Here is a 23,854-nt window from a genome sequence, read left to right on the forward strand (position 1 = left end):
ATGACTAAGCATACAATTTAAAGAGGTACAATGATATTAGCTGGTATGTAATATACATATTATACACATAATATACATATATAGTTCTCTCTTTTATCTCCTTTCATAAGCATTGTCTTCTTCCTACTGTTGGAGATGTGCATGCTTTTTTTTATAATGCATAACTTTCTTTTGCTAATATTTTAATAGATTAGACCCTAATGTCTGTTTTAAGCAATTGAAGATACCATGCTCTGTTCTTATGAACCTGTATTGACACCTGCTTATCTGTTATAATGACTCAAATAAACACAGATTAAGTAGGCTCTGCTACTTAAGCACCAGCATGTAACCGCATGTTAGGCAAAGTAAGAAAAGGCCGAAATAGGCCTCAAAAAATTTTGATTTTGCTTACAAAATCCTCATATGTGTTTTTAAAACCTCAGTCAAACCATATAAAAACTGGCACTACAGCATACCGGTGCCATAAAAAATAACCAGCTCATAGACAGAAGCAGAACTACAAAAGCAGAACTGCAGCAAATATATATATTATCAACAATTATCTTTTAATCTGCTAATAAAACCTGTGTGGTTGGACATGCCGGACCAGAACCAAATGCAATGCCAAATGACAGTTATGAGCCCAGAACCATGATTTATTGCCCACAGTGAAAGAGACAGATTGCTTCTTAGATTGTTCTTAGTCATTGGGTAACACTTCCTCAAACAAGCTTTTTGTTTTTTTTAAATCTTACGAAAACTACGAATGCAGTGAATGCAATACGTCTGCAATACTACTTGTTAAAAGAGGAATTCTTTTACAGTTGTTAGCTAAAACAAGCAAAACCCAAAAACCCTGAAAAACCTTTACACTTAACCTCACAAAGACCTTACACTGATTATCCTTGTCAGGGTCACGGTGGATCCAGAGCCTATCCTAGGAACGCTGGGCACTGTGTGTAGATACACCCTAGATGAGTTACCAGTCGATCACTCCACCATGCACACGTGCAGTACGTTCACACAAACATTCACACCTAGAGGTAATTTAGCATATCCACTCTACCTACTGGTATGTAATTGGGAAGTGGGAAGAAACCTGAGAACCCACAGGAAACTGACACAGATATAGGGACAGCATGTGAAGGTCCAAACAGACAGTAAACTAAGCTCTGGATGGGACTGGGAACCCTGCAATGCTACCCAGTGTACCACAATTCACCTGAATATTTCAAATTCATGGCTATTAATAAAACCTTTAGTTATTATTAATGCTTGTTTTAAAGTTAATTACATTGATTACTTTGCACTACCATCTTAGGCCACTGATTGAACACAACTGCTTTGAATCCTGTGATGCACATGCTTGGAGATTAGCAGCTAAATTGCATTTCCTCTGAAATCTGCACTGACAAGACAAAGAGGGAGGAATGAGAGTGGATGCAACAGTGACTAGGCCTGTGTCTGAGCAGTAATGAAATGTAATTATCCATGGTCATCTTTCTCAACCCTGCAGATTCATGTTCTTTTACTGACTGACATTACCACAAGAAAATCAATGATAAATTAGGATCTGAGCAAACACAGACTATGCAGATGACTGATGATGTAATCGGAGCTTAAAAGCATTGATAGTGCTTGGGCAGAGCACATGTCTAATGCAAGAAGTCTTTTATCCAATGCTAGAAAACATGCTTTTAACAACATAAGATTTATTAGATTTGACAATTAAATCAAATAAGCTGCCTATGTTAACATTAATTCTGACATTGGCTGTTCACTTGTATAATGTGTCCAAATACAAATACATTATTAAGATAAAAAAAAAAAATCTAATATGCTATAAATGTGTACAAATACAGATACAAATAGGAGGCAAATTATTTGTTCACACAGCACCTATCTGAGACTGATGTGGATGCAGAACACAACAAAAAGCCACTTGAGTGGGAGATTTTTACTTTCATATTGTGCATTTACAGCATTTATTTATTTATGTCCTGCTGATAGTGCTGACATTTCTACTACTGTTTTTATTTTTTTCCAGTGCTACAGAAAAAATGATGTTTAGGCCATGACCCCAGATCTAAATGCAGATACACGATGAAACATTTGATTCACTCAGTGTCCACTTTGATAGGTGGGTTAACATGTCAATGTCACTGCTGCTAATCCAATAAGCAAATGATGACTGGTCAGCGGTGATCCCTTTTTTACCTACAGAGTGAACCTAATATGGTGTTTATACCTGATACGTTGCCAGTGAATGCATTTATAAGCTCAGCACATCTAATTCCATTCTGAACCTTCAAAGTGACCATATCATCAAAGATGCTTATCATGTATTGTATTAAATATTTAAAAAAAATGTATGATCTGTGTATTAAATAAATAAATAGACAAACAAACAAACAAACAAATAAATAAATCTTTGAACAGTGTTTTAGACTCAAGGTATCTTAACTATGTAACCTAGTGAACCAGAGTTAATGTATCCAATTATAGAGACTTAAGCACTTTTGTACGTCGCTCTGGATAATTGCATCTGCCGAATGATGTAAATGTAAACAGTGTAAATATGTTAAATGGTTCAGTGAACACTAATTCTTCAGTAAACATAAAAACAACAGTGTTGAAATATTATTTATAAAACCTACATATTTACTCTATAGGAAGCACACAGTGATGCGAGTCTACTTAAAAAAACAGGTAAAATCTGTGCACCAATTAGAACAGCAGCTATTCCTCAGTCTTAATAAACTAATAAATATTGTAAAATCAAACAAGTAAATAGTTTTATAACTAAATATCTATAGCATTTTGATTTTTACTCCTAAAATTCTTCCCTTCAATCAAAAACAAAATAATTGTGGCCATGCGCTTGCTCCAGTTAGACTTCTTGTGGTGACATTGTCTGAAGTACGTGGTGGTTCCAGCAGAGATGGCATTAAACTGCTCAGAGAGCAGCCAGGTCTCCCAGAAGACAGCGAGTGCATTGATTATTAGAAGCAGAAGCACCCACGCTTCTCTCATTGCTACTGAGCTCCAGCTCCAGCTCTCCTCCACCTCTGACCTCCAGTGAAGGTAATATCCAGCAGTGCTGACGAAAAAGAGCTGAGCCACTATCATGGCCAGGACAAATAGTAAGAAGACACGGTGGTTGTTCTGGCCCACACAGCGGTTTAGGAAAAGGCAGTGGTGATCGTAATCCATGACACAAAGGTTACACAGACGACAGTGCTTGCAGTTGGCCACTTGGAACAGCTAACATGATATAAAGGAATAGAATGAAATCAGCAGAAATTAATGGATAGATACAAATTGAGAAGAAAAAAAGCAATTCAGTAATTTATACTATTTATAATAATTCCATCAACTTTTCCAGAACAAAAAAATAAATAAAAATCCCAATCAGCACAAACCAAAACCTTCCACTGCCTATTAAATTTTCTCACCTCACAGTAAATACAGAAGCGACAGGGATTCTGATTAGACTCCACCAAGTCTGCTATACTGGAGATTCTAGGATCTGCATCAACTGCCTTCAGTTTTCCTGGATCCTGGGTTAGAAGCTTCCAGAAAAGCCAGAGAACCACAGAGATATGGAGTAGTGAAACATTTAAGAGAGTATAAGCTGGCCAAATATGTAACAGTGTTAAGGGCAACTATCAAAACATCATTTATGCAGTATATAAGTGATACATTTTGAATATATTTGGCATGCTCTCAACTCATGATCCTCGCTTCCTTTTTGAAGTCTCACTATTAGCTTTTGTCCTTGTTTTTGACGCCCACATATAAGGCACACTGTACCTCAGCCAGCAGAAGTAAAACTCTTGCTTCAGCTGAAACTATCGTACAAGGTATATATCATATCATGTTTCTTATACAAAACAGACATTTTGTCATTTGTAGGCATCAGTTGTATGCCAATCTCTGACTCTCACTAAGACTTTGGATGATTCTCAATGTAGGTTGAGAGGCAGTGGCAGCTGTGCGGATCAGACGTCTTCTACGCGCAAAATTCTATCAATAATATATATCACCTTTTACCAATGAAGGATATTAGGCAGAATTCTGTAGTAAAAGCAGATTATGGTATGAATTATGGCTGCAGTCAAAGTTCCAAGATAGATGGGATTTGGTAACCTAGAAGCAAAAAATTAGAAGAAACAAATGATCCAAGTCAAATATGTGATAATGTAACACAATCATACAGAATAAAAACATCACCCTCTAACCTCTGATAGTCACTCATTCTGTGGTACTGAGATAAGGTGACTTTTGCCAGAAAGGGAAACAACAGCCCACATAGAACGCCTCCATTTTCTCCAAGGGCTGCAGCTATAAGAAACACCGCTGCCCCACTAACACTCGGCAAAAGAAGTGTCCAGTAGTACATTACTGTAATAGAAAAAAACCCACCTGTCTATCCATCCATACACACAGAGCAGAAATTCTCACATATTCAAGTGTGTGTGTGTGTGTGTGTGTGTGTGTGTGTGTGTGTGTGTGTGTGTGTGTGTGTGTGTGTGTACACATGTGAGTGACAGCACAATGCTACCATATGATTCTCTGGGCTTTTGATCCTTTGGCTTATTGATGAACTGCTCTAACATTTTGGTGAGCTGCTGATGCCTGAAATATAAAAATAAATATAAAGAATGACATAAAATCGACAGGGTGAACAAAGTGGCATAAGATTTTGCAGAACGGCTTCTTCTAGCTTATATGCTCGGAACTAGTGACAAGAACTGGCAGTCAACACACCTAAAAGTAGTTCCGCGACTGCAGAGGTCTAAAGGTGTGAGGCCAGTGTGGTTTTTTGTGTGTAGAATGTGGAGACCGGTGCTTTGTAGTAACAACCAGCACACTTCAATTGCACCTTTCTCAGCAGCCACGTGTAGCGCTGTTGCCCCCTGGTGGTCAACTGCATCCGCTGAACATCTCTGATTGGGGAGTGCAAAAAACAAAAAAACGATGAGTCTAAAAAATATTTATTATATATGATTAATACTGTTAAAGACAATCCTATGATTTCTTACTATGTCACGACCGGACTGACAGTTGATTGAGTGATCGGGTTAAGATGGCATTATCCTAAAGCCAATTATTTCAAATCCCTGAAATCTCTGTCTGCTCCACTTCACTAGTGTCCAAACACAAGATCTGTACATAGACAACTATATGAGCCTCCTCATTATGATGCTTCAACTTCGACAGTAATAACAAGTCCATTGTTAAAAAACTAAGAAGAAAAAACCTGATCTATGCTAGTTTTCACTCCCTCTTATTTTCAATTCTATAAATGAACTTACAACATAACAATTTGTTTAAACTATATATAACTCTATATAGACAACTTGAATAAGAGATATATTTTTTAAATCTCATATTATTTTTATTATATTGTAACAGTCACTGCCTGTCCTGTAGGGGATAAAAACAGGAAGTTGAAGAGTAAAATGAGAGATGAAGCTGCCGCATGCTCTGTTGTAATGGTCACCTTAACCCTGTTTTGAGAACCTTTATTGTTTCCTGCTCAAAGAGGATTACTTTATGGTGTAGCTTCTGCTCATCTGCTGTGACTATGTGGCATGGTTATCGACAAATATGCTGCTTACTTGACTGAAGAAACTCTCTCTGGGATTTAGTTGGATTATATGTCACAGGCCTTAGCATCCAAAAGAGGGATAAACGTTGGAATATTATCATCCTCCTTGTCAACCTACACAGTCTTGTTTAACTTCAGATAAGACTGTTTTTCTGTTTACTGGACTGTTTCTGACTTAATGCCCATTTGCCATATACTCATGCCTATGCTCATGGAAGTCTTTTGAAGTTGTATTTATGTATATATTTGTGTGGTTCGACAAGTTTTGGGATGTGGATATGTTAAACATGTAAATATTTTGAATACAAATGACGCAAGCATCAAAGGAAATGATCCCCCCCTTTAATTTAAAAGTAACTGAGACTGTTATGTCTTTTTTCCTACTTCTTTTTCTCTCTACTTCAGTTTTAAGCACCCGTACAACAAGGCAGTATTTTTTCTGAGGAAACTAATGAAAATGTGTCTATTTTGCATTTGTTTCTAACTAAATATCAGAGCTTTCATTACAGATTATATTACTGGCAACAGCTTGAGTCAAAAGTAGAAACTTTAAAATATTTACATGAATTGTCACCTTTTTGATTTAATGACACCGTGCACTCGAGCAGGACAAGTCTGTGCAAACATTTATGATGCATTTGATATCAAATCATTTTAAATCAAATTAGAGTGCTGTCTGAACACATGCTTCAATAGAAGTGATTAGACAAGAGGAAAAGCAGTTAACATGTTTAGTATCACACATTTGTTTACATTTAAAGAGACCCAGGAATGGTGCAGAATCATGAATATTCAATATGTAAAATATTAAATATCTTCTCAAATTGTTTTAAATATTTCAAATGTTTCAAAATTGTAAAGCCTGTTTATTCCTATTTTTAAATTAAAAACAAAATCTGATAGTATGACTCCAATAAAAGCCCATTCCATTTATTATTATTATTTAATTTTATTTATAGTATTTTTTTTTATCTCTAGTCATAGAGACATGCCAGCAATAATAGTAGTGTTCGTGGTAATATTTAATTTTTATTTAAAGTCTAAATGAATGCCTGGAATATTTCTTAATAACAAATAAAATCACTGAATGCTATAAAAATAAAATCACTGAATGCTATAAAAGTGTTAACATTATAAACTGATTATAAGTGTATTGTGTCCTAATTATAACATTTTTGTATCTCCCAACCTATTTCTGCAGCTTACATTTTCTTGTAGCAAATACCGAACCACATCTGTATTGCCAGTGGATGCTGCCATGTGAAGTGGCGTGATCAAGAAGTTGTCAGCATCTGAGAACCGGAACATGGTCGTCTCCCAGAGGTACTGCATGGCAACGCTGATCGTCAGAGAGCGGTAAAAAAAAAGGGAAATCAGTGCTATGAGACGTTAAAGTTTATTCCCAGTGCCAGCAATGCCTTTTTGCATGTCCTGAGCTCACAGGAATTACACTAATGCAGAACACAACCTAGGTTACAGACAAGATGAGCGTAATTATTAAATCAGATTAAACCGAATATTGAATTACTCACATGCTTCCTCCACTGACCGCATGATGCAGTGATGTTTTTCCCTGCTGATCTACCATGCGTAGGTCTGCGCCATGCTGAACCATTTTGTGCATGATGCTGACGTTACCATGTCTGTTACAGAGAAAAAATAATAACAACACATATGCTACACCAGTTAGACAATTCTGTAATCAACAACATGAAAAGGACAGATATCCATTATATAGTAGTATAGAAGGGACTAAATACCGGCAAGCAAAGTGAAAGGGGGTTTGTCCGGCATCACAGGTTATGTTGGGGTCAGCACCACAGTTCAGGAGGATTTCAGCTATTGGCCGATTCCCATGAAGTGCGGCAAAATGGAGGGCGGTAAATCCACCCCAACCTGAAAAAAATACACATGCTTACATAATACCTTGCATTATACCACAGGACAAATAAGGAGCAAAATCGTCTAGAAGGTTCTTCAAATTCATTCATTCATTCACTCATTCATTCATATATCTTTAGTAACCATTTTATCCTGGCCAGGGCCACAGTGAAGCAAAAGCCAAATGTAATAGAGTACATAGCATAAGATAATGTAATATCTACCTATAAAACTCAACAAATGTATAGTACACACGATATCTCATGATATCTTCCTGGCTTCTGAAGGACAAGCAGTCTTTTATTCTAGAAATCCTCTTTAACACAGTGTTACTTTTGAACAGTGACCAAACACCAAGCTATTTTATGAATTATATTTTTACTTTACTTTTAAGTTCATTTGACACATGAAGTATTCTTACACAAATGTGTTACACTTATTTGTGCTAATTTACATAGCCATATTCTTTATTTCAATATTATGCATATATAATAAGTCACAAATAAGAGGGCAATTTTTACTCTCCATATTAAAATATAATAATAATAACAACAACAACAATTATTATTATTATTATTATTACTAGGAGTAGTTATTATTTAGTTATAATTATTAGTAATAGTATTGTTGTTTTTATCTTTCTTATTTTTTAAATCAAGCTATAAGCCACCTAGAAACAACTAACAATAAAACAAACCAACTAACTAATCTTTAAATTAAAATATGCTGAAGAAAGTAAAATTCAAGCAGCTGCCCAACCTGACAAAGCAACCACATAAGAGTGAAATGCAAATACGGGAAAATGCCTACTGAAGTCTGTTTAACACATCTGTCTGAAGAACCACAGCAAGGTCTGTTTAACACATCTGTCTGAAGAACCACAGCAAGGTCTGTTTAACACATCTGTCTGAAGAACCACAGTAAGGTCTGTTTAACACATCTGTCTGAAGAACCACAGCAAGGTCTGTTTAACACATCTGTCTGAAGAACCACAGCAAGGTCTGTTTAACACATCTGTCTGAAGAACCAATGAGTGTTTAGCACATCTGTCTGAAGGACCACAGTAAGGTCTGTTTAACACATCTGTCTGAAGAACCACAGTAAGGTCTGTTTAACACATCTGTCTGAAGAACCACAGCAATGCCTGTTTAACACATCTGTCTGAAGAACCACAGCAATGCCTGTTTAACACATCTGTCTGAAGAACCACAGCAAGGTCTGTTTAACACATCTGTCTGAAGAACCACAGTAAGGTCTGTTTAACACATCTGTCTGAAGAACCACAGCAAGGTCTGTTTAACACATCTGTCTGAAGAACCACAGCAAGGTCTGTTTAACACATCTGTCTGAAGAACCAATGAGTGTTTAGCACATCTGTCTGAAGGACCACAGTAAGGTCTGTTTAACACATCTGTCTGAAGAACCACAGTAAGGTCTGTTTAACACATCTGTCTGAAGAACCACAGCAATGCCTGTTTAACACATCTGTCTGAAGAACCACAGTAAGGTCTGTTTAACACATCTGTTTGAAGAACCACAGTAAGGTCTGTTTAACACATCTGTCTGAAGAACCACAGCAAGGTCTGTTTAACACATCTGTCTGAAGAACCACAGCAAGGTCTGTTTAACACATCTGTCTGAAGAACCAATGAGTGTTTAGCACATCTGTCTGAAGGACCACAGTAAGGTCTGTTTAACACATCTGTCTGAAGAACCACAGTAAGGTCTGTTTAACACATCTGTCTGAAGAACCACAGCAATGCCTGTTTAACACATCTGTCTGAAGAACCACAGTAAGGTCTGTTTAACACATCTGTCTGAAGAACCACAGTAAGGTCTGTTTAACACATCTGTCTGAAGAACCACAGCAAGGTCTGTTTAACACATCTGTCTGAAGAACCACAGCAAGGTCTGTTTAACACATCTGTCTGAAGAACCAATGAGTGTTTAGCACATCTGTCTGAAGGACCACAGTAAGGTCTGTTTAACACATCTGTCTGAAGAACCACAGTAAGGTCTGTTTAACACATCTGTCTGAAGAACCACAGCAAGGTCTGTTTAACACATCTGTCTGAAGAACCACAGCAATGCCTGTTTAACACATCTGTCTGAAGAACCACAGCAATGCCTGTTTAACACATCTGTCTGAAGAACCAATGAGTGTTTAGCACATCTGTCTGATGAACACACCTCTCTGTTTCAGGATGCTCCGGTCCTGCTGAATCAGCAGCGCCACTTGTTCTCCATCTCCTCTTTGAACCGCCTCAAACACACCGCTTCCTCCAGTCACCAGCGGCATAGTGCCGGAATTACGACCCACACCTATATGATGCTATTTATCCACACAATCCTGCACACTTTAACAGGAAATAAAATGTTCCTCCGTCGATGTGATCAAATAAAAATTCTACAAAGAGCAAAAGAAGAGTAAGACGAGCCGATTTCACGCCTAAACTGATTTGACAGAAACAGCTCTCTGCTTTTCGCATCTGATTGGCCCCATGTGTTCGCGTGTCTACCAATCACTACAAATATTATTGGACTTCAAAATACAAGCACAAGAATATATACCTTTAGAATAATTAACATTTTACATTTTATGTTGCTGTATTTCTATCCAGTCTGCGCTGGATATTTAAGTTGTCGAATGAACGAACAGTTCAAGTTATAAAAATGTAATGTTATTAGCTGGTTAATTTTTTTATATTGAAGGTTGTCAGATATCGCAGAGAAAATTACTTTAATTCTGTTTACATTTTAAAACCAAAACACTGAGCTTGTTAACCGGAAGAACCTGGAACAGAGTAGGACTTATTACTTATTAGCACGTTTTAATATTAGAATAAGAAACCAGACAACAATAATGATTACAAATGTATAGTAAATGTTGTTGACTTCGTTTACATTATTAGGGGTCTATGGTGGATTCAGTCAGGATACAGGTGAAGCATTGTAATTTTTAGTATATTAGCTTATTAATAATGGATGTTTATATATATATATATATATATATATATATATATATATATATATATATATATATATATATATATATACATATATGTATATATATATAACATATATGTTATATATGTATATAACAATGTTTATGTTTATATATACATATATATACATATATATTTTTTATATATAATATATATAAAGTGTGCTTTAACTCTCTACATTTGATTATATTGTCTTCTGGTAAAGTAGGTTCCTGTCTTTTGTATACTATCTGCTTAACTCACTTTGTTCTAGAGTAGTGTGATTTGAATCGTGTTATATTCTATACCATTGTTGATTTTTATAGTGTTGGTCTTTGTTGTTCTCTCAGCTGATTAATCAGGAGTAGTTTCAGTCTCCCTTAAGGTGTGAATTGGGGGCAGGGCTTACCTATTTAGATTGAAGGTTCTCCACTACGTTTGTCAGAATCTCTCTCTAACATTAGTGTCTAGTACTGCTTGATATATTCTACCATACCTTAATTCTCATTCTTGTTTGACTACAAATATGTGCATTAAACCCATCTCTGTACTCAAGGCCTTCTCTCGCAGACGCTCTCATACACAGAGCAGAGGTCACAATCCCAGTAACCTCATCTACCCTCCTCTGGTGGGCTCTGGAATTGTCAGTCTGCTGTAAAGAAAGCTGATTTTATCTCTGCTTTAACTTCCCATTACTCCTTTGATTTTCTTGCTCTAACAGAGACCTGGATATCCCCACAGAACACTGCTACACCAGCTGCTTTATCCTCTGCCTATGCTTTCTCTCACTCACCACGAGAAACAGGCAGGGGTGGTGGTACAGGTTTATTGTTCTTTATTGCCCTTCCTGATACTGAGTCTTTTTCCTCACTACCCTTGGACTCAGCCACAGATACTTTCCTCTCATCTGTTTCCTCAACTATGGACTTCCTCTGCCCTATGTTCACTAAACCCAAGAAAACTTCTTGTACTGCTCCTTGGCTTTCAGATGTGCTGCGCAACAATCGAAGAGAGCTAAGATCATCAGAGAGAAAGTGGAAGAAATCACAACTTGATGCATATCTTGATTTTTACAGAACACTTCTTGTCAAGTTCTCCTCAGATGTGACTTCTGCCAAGACTTCCTTCTACAAGGAAAAGCTTGGAGCTTCCTCACATGACCCTCGGAAATTCCACAACATCATCTCTTCTCTGCTCAACCCCCCGGCTCCACCTTCTTCATCCTCCCTGACTGCAGAAGACTTTGCTTCTTTCTACCAGGAGAAGAATGAGGAAATCTGCCGGACTTTCATTTCAGCCCCGACTGCACTTACATCTCAGAGTATGCATTCCCCTACACCTTTGTTGTCACATTTCTCAACTGTGGCAGCAGAAGAGATTTTACAACTCATCCAGTCCTGCAATCCTACCACCTGCCCATTGGATCCACTCCCTACCACTATGCTCCAGACCATCTCACAAGACCTCTTGCCCTTCATTTCCACTATCGTCAATAGATCCATAGCATCTGGTCAGGTACCAACTACTTTCAAGAGAGCAAGGGTTATTCCCATCCTAAAGAAACCTGCTCTGGATCCATCAGACATCAGTAACTACAGACTGGTATCACTTCTCTCATTTCTTTCAAAAATTCTTGAACGCATTGTCTATAATCAACTGTCTGTCTATCTCTCACAGAACAACCTCCAAGATCCCAACCAGTCTGGCTTTAAAGCAGCTCACTCTACAGAGACAGCCCTTTTGGATGTCTCTGAGAAGCTACATACTGCTAGATCAGCCAAACTGTCATCCGTCCTTATCCCTATATATATGTACATATGTGTATACATATGTATATATACATATATATATGTATATATACCTATATACATATATATATGTATATATACATATATATATAAACATTTATAATAAGCAAGCAAAGCAAACAAGCACGCTCATTTATTATGTTCTTGTGTGTGTGGTTGTAAGTGTAAATGTATCAGAGTGTGTGTGTGTGTGTGTGTGTGTGTGTGTGTGTGTTCGAGTTGCCACCTTCGATACAGAAAAATAAGGGACGCCTGCCGCAGCGGGGGCCACGATGACCACAGTCCCGATGGCGTGCCAGTGGTGGTATATCATAACTTAAAACATGTATTAATAAAAATATTAAGATTGATACTAATGGACATTATAATAAGATATCTGCTACTGAAATCAGTGTGAACAGATGCACTCAGTCTCTCACTATCACAACTTAAGTGGTCATATTGAATACACAGCTATGACAATAATAAATATACGCCAACAAAGTGTGACTGAGAACACAAAAAATAAGCCTTTGGAGGAACTTGTGAGATATTTTATTAACTTATTATTAAATTAACAGATCCAGAACTTAGTAATTCTAACTTGCAAACTTGCAAAAGATCTTCCATGAACATCATGAACATAATAACATCAGTGGATGTATATCCGTGTATCAGTGAATATCAGCGGACCAGAAGTAGTAGTGTAGTGTAGTATTGGAGCATGTCAGGCCTACTTTCTTTTATAAGTGTACTTCTTGTCACTCCGTGCAGCACTGAGAAGCTGTTTGCCTTTCAAACAGCTACAGTAAAACTCTAAACAGGACTCCTCAAAGTTAAAAGTGATCAAGAACTCACTCCTGATGAGCTCCACAGAGCGCCTGTTCCATATGGATTTTCTGTCAAAAGAACCGGCGAGGCGGCGACCCGCCCTCCTCTGACTCTGATTGGCCGTGATTCACGGCCCGTAACCCTAAAACAAACCAATCAAACCAACGATGGCAACGAGCATTACCCAATCGGGCAGAATAGGACGCGTCGCCACACAATGCGGGTGGGGTTATTTGCATGGGATGCTGTATAATGTGGACCTATGTAAAATACGGGACAAATCGCGTCCCGTATTGATTTGATACAGGACGCGTCATTTTGCCTGTAAATACGGGACGATTCCGTATTTCACGGGACGGGTGGCAACCCTAGTGTGTGTGTGTGTGTGTGTGTGTGTGTGTGTGTGTGTGTGTAGTTTCTTCACCTTTGTGATTATTCCTCTTGAAACCACACGAGGTCAGTAGTGTTTTAAATTAGTCAATTGTAGGTGCTGTGTCCCTAGTTATACTGTAGCTCCCTGTCCTGGTCCTCCAGCAGCACCCCGCCTTCCCCCACATCCTTACAGGAGTGCAGTTGTGAATTTGGATTATATGTGCGACTGTGAGCATTGTAGCCTTAAGTGCATAAGCATTTCCGAGATCAGAAATAATAAATACATCAACAAGTCATTGGTGTTTAGTGTTTGGAGTTCTGGAGCATAGTGAAATGACATTTCAAAGCAAAATGAATATAAATCTACAATTAAATACATATACTTAAATCTGAAAATCTGGAGTCCCTTGCACACACACTCACTTCTCTTTTTTCCCTGTCTAGGAAGTGCAGCACATGACCATGTGCCTCTGATGTAAGAGTTTCTCTTTGTGCAAAGTTCAGGCCCCCAGTGCAGATTATTAACTGGCAGAAAGCTGTAGGTTCATAACAGGCATGTCTCAGCTGGTTTCTTCCTAAGTGCTCAAATACACAAGACTCCTTGCTTCATTCAGTCTGTCTCCTCGATATCCTGAAGGCAGAAGGTGATGCCTCCTTCCAAACAACAGGTAAGTTATAAAAGTCTTTTAAAAGCTTTGGTTAGATGAATTGTAAATGTTCAGTATGTAAACTAAGTACAATGCAGGGCTTTTTATTGCCTGTCATATGCATGTGATCTGTTTCATTTAACCACTGAGGAATGAGGAATGTGTTTTTGCCATACAACCCTACCCTGCAAGTTCTGCTGTGGCATGCGGAGGTAGAACAAGATAGAAACTGCCAATAAGGAATTTCAATAAAACTATAAAATTATTCTCCTGCATAATTTTTTCTGCCATGTATTCCAAGAATACATGTATGTTATAACACTTGATGCTACTCATGATGTGCTAAAGATTAACCACAGATTGAGGTTCTCTGTAGCCGATGTAATGAAGATCTTTTTAGTGCGAGTTATTCTCCCTTCAGAACAAGATACATGCCCTATCACAGGACCAATTGCCATCTTGTGAAATGAGGATTAACAAACAATAATGCCTGCAGTGTTAAGTTGTGTAATAATGCTTTCACACTGGTCTCTGTAGGGAAATGAATAATGCTTGACTGTTTCTCTAAGCCTCCTCAGGCAGAGGATACTGGCTGTTCAAACAGGAAGCAGTTTACAAATAGAGCTGTTTGTGTGTGTGATCCTGTGTCTTGTTTAGTGAAGGAAGTTTGTGGAGATATGGAGAGGATCAATAAGGAGACTGGAGAGTTGAGTGCCTCAGGGGAAAGTACCGAGAGCACAGAGCTGACGAGTGATGAACCTCAGATAGAGCCTGGTCAGGAGGAGGAAACATGCGCAGTACTTGGTGCAGTAACGGCTCTTCAAGAGCAACTCTTACAGCTGGCCAAAGCAACAGCAGAAGAGAGAGAAGAGCAGCTCCTCCTTCTTCTGCCCATATTTATTCAGGTAACAAATACAACAACACTCTAAGAGATGGAAAAGTTAATCTGATTTCATACATGAGGAATCTTTGGAAATCCCTTCATGTTGTCAAGATTAACATGTCAATAATAACAGCATATTTTTATATATAGTACAGCATTAATTGAATAGATCCCCCCTCACCTTTGAAGGAATATATCAGTTTAAACATCCTCTTAGACCAAACAAATATTTCCTCTGTCTAAACTCAGTATGTACATGATCATTTAAGCATCACTTATATGGCTTATTATCACTGATAAATGCTGAAGATGTTCAGCGATGTACACTGAGTCATAGTTAAAGGACATCAGCAGTGCACATGTACAGTACTCTTTAAGCTCCACTGAACTAAAACATCTTTTGAAGAAGTCATGAGAAATAATAGATATGTGTTCCTACTTGTGCTCGTATAACAGAGAAATGAAAGGTCCAACGGTGTCTCTGAAAGTGCACATGACCATGGAGTGAATGCTTCTGTTCATTTAAAAAAAACATAGATTTACTCTGGAAGTGCTAGGTTATAATTCACAAGACTATAGTTTTCAGTTTTATGACCATAAAAATTGGTTAACCCATAATGAGGAATAATTTACCATATAATTTACTTGAAGCATCGGAATATGTTTTTCTTGTTGCGTTTGCATAAATGTGATATTTAATAATAATTTGTTGCTTTATAATTATGCACAGACAATTATTAGTTATACTACATGTATATAAGCACAATATACCATGCAGCTATTATTATAATTAATAATGATACAATAATTAGAATTTTTTTAAGTACTTATTTATTAAAAAAAAATAATTACAATGAATAATTACTGACTTTTAAAGCACAGTTTTAAAGATTTGATGAGTATTAGAAGATGAATATTAGCTTCATAGAAAATGGAAAATGTTCATATGTATGTATAAGTATTTTTACCAGCTCCTCAGAAATATTAACGTAAGTGCATTTGCTGTCCTTAAAGGTGTGTGAAAGCAGTAGAACCACTGAGGACTTGGATCTCCAGAGTATGGCTACCCATGTGACGGAGACACTGGTGTTTCACATACAGCAGAGAGTAGCAGGAAAACCTGCAGGTACCCTCAGGCTGCTTTCTTCAGCAGAGCTAGCACTGATTAACTGTGTTTCACAGAGTGGGTGGGACTGAGGATGTTTATAGCACATCAGAAGAGTAACTGAAAGTAGCTGTTTCTACAGCGAAAAGAGCTGCTTCTCTTTTTCAAGCCGATGAAGCTGTGAAATGTGTTCTCTATACAATCCTGAATCATATGGTTAAATTTTGATCATTCAAACATTTATGCACCTGCACTACTATGTGTATGTCTGTGAGCTTTATTTCACAGTTTTGTAAGATTCAAATTTGTTTCGTCCAACTAAATCATGGTGTCAAATAAAAAAGCTACTGTATAGGTTACTGATACTTAATTGCCCTCTAAACCATCTATGCTCCGCGGGCACTGCTTCATGACTCACTACGCATCCTGTCCCCGGATTCCTGACAAACTGGGATATGTGAAGAAAAGAATGTTGTTGGATTATATATGTGATAAACAAGGCTTCTTCTTAATGCAGCTAATCCAGTCCATGAATGCCTTTAAAATCAGCTTTTGAGTGAAAAACGAGATACACTAAACTGAAACTTAAAAGACAACTTTCTAAAATTGGAGTCTCCAAACTCTAAACTATAATTGCAGAATTAGTGTGTGTCTATTTTTTTGTCTGATAGAGGAAGCGCGATATGCGTTGGAGCTGTTTTTCCAACCCCCAGAACATGGTCGATGTAAAGGATGGCTGCTTTTAAAGGCTACATATTTTTTGTCTGCTAGTGACGTTGTAAGTATACACTCATTTGAGCATTTAAAGCTGGAGTTCACTACAAGCAATGCCACATGACTAACCAGCATATTACAAGTTTCTTTCACTTACACTACTCCATGATTCCCTTTGCTGCTAGATTATTTTGATTAATCCCTGGGTTTGTTGGAAAAGCACTGGGGAGGTGTTAATCGCTTAAAGCGGTTAACATCCTTACGAAAAGAATGTTAGAGAGATATTATCTCATTTAAATGAACAGGCAAACTTTAAAGTGCAAAAGGTTTGTCCTAATATTCAGTAACCAGATAAATCATAATTTTAAGCTGTTGATATATATATTTATCTGTAAGTGAATCTACATTCTATTGTTTAATGAAATAAAAAGTATGTTTTTCTTTATGAGGAATTTGGGGAAAGTGTTAAAGGATTCTGAAATTTGGAATGTTATAAAATTTAGGATTTAGATAAGTTATACATTAATTAAGTTATTCATTAATTAATTAGATGTTTTGTTTTTATGACATGCTAATATGCCTAGTAGAAAGGCCTCATACTTTCATTCATTGATTTGTTCCCCTAAGCTCAGTAGACATTTGAGCTCCCTGTTTTTTTTCCCCATAAATTACCTTTTTTGTTTTAGAATTTGTTGCAGCTGCTCCTCAAACTGAAACTATCAAGAGAAGTATTTTAGTTCAACAGTATAACTGATAATAGTTGTTTTTTCACAGGGTGTGAATGCAGCAATTGTCACAGGACTCGCTCCTGCTTTAGTGAAGTGCCTGTATCTGTTTGTAGCTCTTCCTGCCAAAGCAGCCCGTGAAGAGGAGGATGACAAGTGCTCATTCCAGGACATGTTAATTCAGGTAAATCTGTTTTGATCTTGTAATGTCAACCACATTATGTGTTTTTAAAACAATATTTGAGCTAAGCGTGTAAGTGCTGTGCGCTTTAGGTGATCCTGCAGCTGTGCAGACAGGAGCGGTTTGTAGAACAGCTGGTGGAAACAGAGGAGCTGCAGTGTGTGATCATTGCTCTCACCTCCCTGTGGGACCAGTGTAGCTCCTCATGGAGGAGACAGGTCTCCCGCGTGCTCAGGGCTGTATCAGCAGCCCAGGTCCCAAACATAGTTCCTGCACTGCAAGGTCAGCCCTTTTATCCTATATACACATGCACACACGCATACACACACACACACACACACACACACACACACACACACACACACACACACACACACACACACACACACACATACACACACAATCTAATACACATCTGATCTAATACAAATCTGATACATTTACAAACACACACACACACACACAAACACACACACACACACACACACACACACACACACACACACACACACACACACACACACACACACACACACACACACACACACACACACACACACACACACACACACACACACACACGCACACACACACAAACACACACACACACACACACACACACACACACACACACACACACACACACACACACACACACACACACACACACACACACACACACACACACACACACACACACAAGCACATAATTAATGAGCCAGAAGCTTTTAGGATAAGACTTATATACACAGGGCAGAGTGTGTTCTTACAGAATTGCTTAAACACCCACACATTTTCACTTGTTCTGTCTTTGGGCACTGATTATATTTCCATTATCTAATCTCTCTATAGATGTAGATTTTTTATTGTGTAGATTTACATAGATTTTCATCCATCTGTGTGCTCCAAGCGTCTTAATATTATTAGATCAAAAGTTTTCCAAACAAAGTAGACTAAAAGTCGGTAGAGGTCTAGAAACATGTTCATGTTTTTCAGTTGTGTGAAGTCGAATCAGACCACAGTCTCGCAAAACGATGTTCATTTGTCTTGACATGATTCTCAAACGATAAACAACTCAACATCTACTTTAAGCCTGTTAAATTAAATTAAGCCTTTTTTTTTTGATCAGATGCTTCCAGGATCTATCTGATGGCTATCTGATCCAGGCTCTCTCTCACTGTTAATTGAATTTTTTTAAGGAACTTTGTGCTTTAAAGTAAGCAATTACTTGTACTAAGTGGGAGATTTAAAACTCTGACATAAACATGTTTACACATGCATAGACAAAAGCAGTGTATACACTAAGCCTACGAATGTGGACTTGTTAACAACAATGTTATGTCAGAAAAAGCAAGGTCACTTGGATGTTAATCCAACACCAAAATCGACAAAAGCAGTTTATACACAGCCAGTTAATTGTGTTTTTTTGGAATTAGCTCTATAGAAATATACAGTATTACTATAATCTAAATTCTTACTAAATAAGTTGATTGACTAGAAAGATTGGCAGTGTATATATGGTTTTCAAAAAAGCAGTTTGTTACCATTCCCTTATTTGTTCATTTTTAGGGTATTGTTTATTGCTATTTGTTGTTTATATCATGTCATATGTCATTCTATGACATTTTCTTTTAGTGAGTGTCTTGTGTTAGAACATCATGACAACTGACTCATGTGATGTCTACATAGGAACTGATAACAAATCGTAATTTAGGGTCAGTAAAATATATGTAACTATAGTTACAGTCATTGCCATAGGTTTTAAAAAACTCCTGTTAACGTAAAAAGTAAGTAACAAATCAGCAATGATTAAATTGTTAAAGTAAATTACATTTACTTTAGGAGAAATTATGCTTTTATATTGGATATAGGTACAGATATAGGTATTCATAAAAAAAGAAATAATAAATAAAAACAGTAATAAATTATATTTAGAAAAATTTATATTATATATTTATGTATATACAGGTATAGGTATTCATAAAAAAAAAGAAATAAATAAAAACAGTAATAAATTATATTTAGAAAAATTTTATAAAATATATTTATACAGGTCAGAGAAAATATGTCAATTCACTGTTAAAACCTTCACTTTATAACAAACATTATGCAGTGTTATATAGCAGATGTTCCTGTTGCTGTTCCTACCTTGAGTAAAGTCATGAGGAAACATTTCTTCATTGTTCAGATTTTCCAGTTATTCTCGTCATCATTATCATGTGACTCTGACATGCCATAGATGCACTAAGATACAAAATCAGATGTCATTCAAGATTCAAGAGGTTTATTGTCCTGTGCACAGTGAAAACACAATGGTATTCAGACCATACCATGAAATTCTTACTTCGCACGTCTCCCTTATAAGAAGAATAGAAGTAAAGAATAGAAATAAAATGTATTGAAAACTACAGTATACGCAGAGTAAGGTGTGTGAGGTAGTGGTGTTGTTCAGGAGTCTAATGGCTTGTGAATAGAAGCTGTGAGTCTTTTTGTCATGATATTCTAATAAAAGAGATGAAAAACTTTGTGTTAGATGATGCTTACTTTGTATAAATGTAGATTTATACCAGATTTCATGAAGGGTTTAAGTGGTTATCATGTAGACAGCTATTTGAACATTCCATGTACGTAAAGTGTTACCCATTATTTTCCTGTCTAGCTAAGAACTGTATGAAGATCTGCATCCAAAATATGCTGAAAATGAGCCAGCATGTCCATGGGCTGATTCTTGCTGAGGTTGCTGTGAGTGTGTTCAGCTTTGTGAAGGATTCATACCCAAACACCCCTGCACTTTTTGAGGAGTTTGAGAACAATGATGGCTACACCATCCTCCAGGCCATCATGGCACGGTATATCTCATTTCATTTCTTATAGAGCGTTACACTTTTATAGAGCAACCAGATAACTAGTAAGTCTGTGGGGACAACCGTGATACATTTAAAGTGTTGGGCTTGTCTTCTCTGAAATAGAGCAGCTGCTATAAGGACAATCTCTAAAGAAAAACCAAGGGGATTTCCCTCCAACATTGGCTCTTACTCTCACTTTCCTCTACCAGTTCCTGTGAATTCCACTCTGTTAAATAATAAAGTGGGTCATAATAAGATCACTGTAAAATTGAAATCTCATTACTCCATTTTTCAGTGTTGAATCATTGTAAATGAGGTTACTGCAGGATAAAACCTCCCATTTCACAGGAAATGGTCATTTACACAGCCATAGGCACAGTCACCGAGCATTCAAGCAATCTGAAATATTCAAACGTCACTGTCTGAAAAATCACAGTATTAGATATTGCTTTTCCATCTGCACTTTTTTCTTTTACAGGTGTGAGGAAGAAACATCAGAGGAGGACTTTTCTCCAGTGCAAGACCTTCTGGGTCTCATTGCCTCATTCACTTTATTTGGCAAAGCTGAGTTAAAGGTGGCCATCTGTGTGAGCAACCCCCAGCCACCAGGCTTTAAATTTGACCCACCTTTGACCACAGGTACGGACACACCACAGATCCAGAGCATCTCCCCACTATCAGCTCCCGTTAACAGAATGGCAAAGGCAATTATGTCCAACATGATGAAGTAGAACTCATCTCAGTAACCTATTTAAGATGCCTTGCATCCATTCTCCTTTTCCATACCACAGTCCACCATTCATCACCGAGCAGAGCACCTCACTCTAGAGAGAAGGAAACATGGGAAATGTTTTTTTTTTCTTTTTAGCTTGATTCAATTTGGCCCTGATGTGATTTTAATTAAGGCTGAAATTATATCTTATTACTTTTACACATATATTTATTTACCCTAAACATCAGTGCATTTTGTCTAGTGAGAAAAGCAATGTTTTTAGACTTTTGACAGGATTATATACACACTTGATTATAGACCAAGATGTTTCTTCACATGTGCCAAATAACATAGTTTCAATCAATCTGAAAGAGTGTAATTTAATTTAAATGTAGAGTTTCCTGTGTATACAGGCCCAAAGGTATTTGTAATGTCATGATACTCTCTCAGCGGATGTAAATCACTTTCTGACTGTGCGAAAACAGCATTTGTATAATAACATTCACTCTGTTGAAAGCAAAGGTGACAGTGTAGTAATGTGTGCTTTTGTGCCGTTCTTTGACACAGGGCTACACAAAGACATTTATTATTAATTATTAATGATTGTTTTATATATAATTGCATAATTTATTTTTCCAGGCAGAGCAGTGAAGAACCTCAGAGCTTTTCAGATTCTTCAGACCTCATTTTTGCGTTCAGGCAGCGCACAGACCTGCAGTCACATCCTGTGCACGATCCACACAATATGGTCGTGGGACAAGGCCAACTTCTTCCTGTTGGAGTGGACACTGCAGTGTCTTGCTCAGCTGGCTGATAGCACATGGCAGAAGCCAGCAACTGTGCACAGCTTCTTTTTTAAACTTCTAGAGACTGTAGTCTTTCAGCTTTCCTACATCCCTCACGATACATTACGGAAGGTGCAGGAGGTTCTAAAGCAGGGATCATCTCAGGCCTTTAGCATGGCTGCTCTGCAGTCTTTCCACAGAATGGTGATGAGCAGTAGCCTGCTGTCTGAAGTGCTGAGTGATGGAGGGCTGATGGATCTGCTGCTAGTGGAGCTCAGACGGCGAGCTAAAATACTGCGGAAGGCTGGAATTTCAGGTGAAGTCTATAAAATGTGGGCAAATGTGTATGATTGTTTAAGTCCTCATTGCTGATTTGTTACTTTCTTTGTGTACAGTGAATAAAGGGGAGCTGAGAATGGAAGATTGTGAGCGACAGCTCACCACCAACATGTTAAACATAGTCGCTGCTCTAGCAATGAGGTCCATCAGAAATACAGGTATCATTAATTCTTTAATTCTTTCCAATGTTATGTTATGTTATGTTATGTTATGTTATGTTATGTTTCCTAATGTTTCTGTATTACATGGCACAGGTAGAATACTATAGTTTGTATTTGCCACTATAGCACCTGATTGTATCATATTAAAGTAGTGTAGATACTGAGCATAACACTACTACTGTTGGAAATCCTGGAATCAAACACAGTGTTCCTGGTGGGGGGTCAAAATACATGTAGGCAGAGTTAACATAGATCAATCTATAATCAATAAATGAGAAAACAGCGAAAGTTCAAAACCAGGTCGTACACACAATCTGGACTAGGATAACAATTCTTGGACTTAAAGTTACGATTATGCAGGATGAGACTTTGCAACAGGGCATATATATAGACATACTAATCAAGACCTCACACAAAGCAGGGCAACACAGTAAGGCTAAACAATGTACAGGACAGGGGCAAACACAGGACTAGAAACAAAAAATGCTCACCACATTTGTAGACAGCTGTGATTTCAGTTCTAAAGGCTCCGTCTACTCTGGCGATTCTCTCTCATCTACAAAATGTTTCATCCTGCAAATCCTCTACTTACAGATGTTTTTTGTGTTTTGCCCAATTCTGTGTGTAAAGGCTAGATATTTTTGTGTGTGTAAATCCTACGAGATCAACAGTTTATTAAATACTCAAAATATCAAATCTGCAAACAACCAAGCCATGGCTACAGCCTCTTAAATCACACTTTCTGGTGTTCAATGTGAACCTTAACTGAAACTCGACCTGTATCTGCGTATTTTTGCATTATGCTACTAGCTGATTAGGTAACTGCATAAATGTGCAACTTTCCAGTTGTTCCCAATAAAGCGGTTGGTGAGTGAATATGCATGCAAATGAATAATTATTAGACGATTCATTATTTTCTTCTCTTCACTGTATCAGTGTTTATACGGGACTCAGGGATGATTCCCTATATAAAGATCTTCCTGGATGATGAAATGTACCGCAGTCCTACTCTCTGTATCCTGGAGCAGTTGTCTGAGACGAACCCAGAGGAGTACATGAGCACAGCTATAGGAGCTCTCTGCTCTTCCACAGAAACTGAACTGCAACTCAAACAAGACCTGCTGCATGTATGGCTTTTCCATTCAAACGATTCTGTTTCTTTGACAAGTGTCATTGTTCGACTTATTTATCTATTTCATTATTGTATTGTGTCTTCTTCTTACCATTCTCTCTAAGGTCTGGCTCAATATCTGTGTTCAGAATTGAGCTCAAAGTATAGAGACTACATCCAGACTGAGATTTTAT

General features: G+C 37.5%; 2 protein-coding genes across 3 annotated transcripts in view; one reads left to right on the plus strand and one right to left on the minus strand.

Moving 5' to 3' along the window:
- Positions 1-1,708: 1,708 nt before the first annotated feature.
- On the minus strand, positions 1,709-9,980 carry si:ch211-223a10.1 (palmitoyltransferase AKR1). Its single transcript, XM_027141896.2, has 10 exons — positions 9,668-9,980; positions 7,357-7,492; positions 7,129-7,239; positions 6,803-6,935; positions 4,753-4,931; positions 4,547-4,620; positions 4,224-4,386; positions 4,049-4,131; positions 3,438-3,628; positions 1,709-3,246 (listed from the first exon to the last, which is right to left on the minus strand). Exons 1-10 carry the CDS (start codon positions 9,774-9,776, stop codon positions 2,785-2,787), a joined length of 1,641 nt encoding a protein of 546 aa, XP_026997697.2. The 5' UTR covers positions 9,777-9,980; the 3' UTR covers positions 1,709-2,784.
- Positions 9,981-10,277: 297 nt separating this feature from the next.
- The window catches only part of wdfy4 (WDFY family member 4), a 46,832-nt gene continuing 33,255 nt past the window's right edge, over positions 10,278-23,854 (plus strand). For both annotated transcript variants that reach the window (XM_027141927.2, XM_047812896.1), the window contains exons 1-12: positions 10,278-10,419; positions 13,896-14,119; positions 14,756-15,003; positions 15,996-16,107; positions 16,758-16,864; positions 17,575-17,709; positions 17,799-17,988; positions 20,366-20,555; positions 21,031-21,191; positions 21,904-22,365; positions 22,445-22,546; positions 23,486-23,676. In XM_027141927.2, coding sequence (XP_026997728.2) covers positions 14,776-15,003; positions 15,996-16,107; positions 16,758-16,864; positions 17,575-17,709; positions 17,799-17,988; positions 20,366-20,555; positions 21,031-21,191; positions 21,904-22,365; positions 22,445-22,546; positions 23,486-23,676 — 1,878 coding nt within the window. In that variant the 5' untranslated portion in view covers positions 10,278-10,419; positions 13,896-14,119; positions 14,756-14,775. The remainder of the gene's footprint in view (positions 10,420-13,895; positions 14,120-14,755; positions 15,004-15,995; positions 16,108-16,757; positions 16,865-17,574; positions 17,710-17,798; positions 17,989-20,365; positions 20,556-21,030; positions 21,192-21,903; positions 22,366-22,444; positions 22,547-23,485; positions 23,677-23,854) is intronic.

Source organism: Tachysurus fulvidraco, chromosome 4 (genome assembly GCF_022655615.1).
Source record: "Tachysurus fulvidraco isolate hzauxx_2018 chromosome 4, HZAU_PFXX_2.0, whole genome shotgun sequence".
Classification (NCBI taxonomy): Eukaryota; Metazoa; Chordata; class Actinopteri; order Siluriformes; family Bagridae; genus Tachysurus; species Tachysurus fulvidraco.

Excerpts from the sequence above, each read along its gene's own strand:
- si:ch211-223a10.1 (XM_027141896.2), bottom strand. The coding sequence starts at position 9,776 with ATGCCGCTGGTGACTGGAGGAAGCGGTGTGTTTGAGGCGGTTCAAAGA. Across the intron at positions 7,493-9,667 it reads GAGCATCCTGAAACAGAGAG|GTTGGGGTGGATTTACCGCC; the intron begins GTGTGTTCATCA and ends TATTTTTTTCAG. Across the intron at positions 3,247-3,437 it reads GCTTCTGTATTTACTGTGAG|CTGTTCCAAGTGGCCAACTG; the intron begins GTGAGAAAATTT and ends ATATCATGTTAG.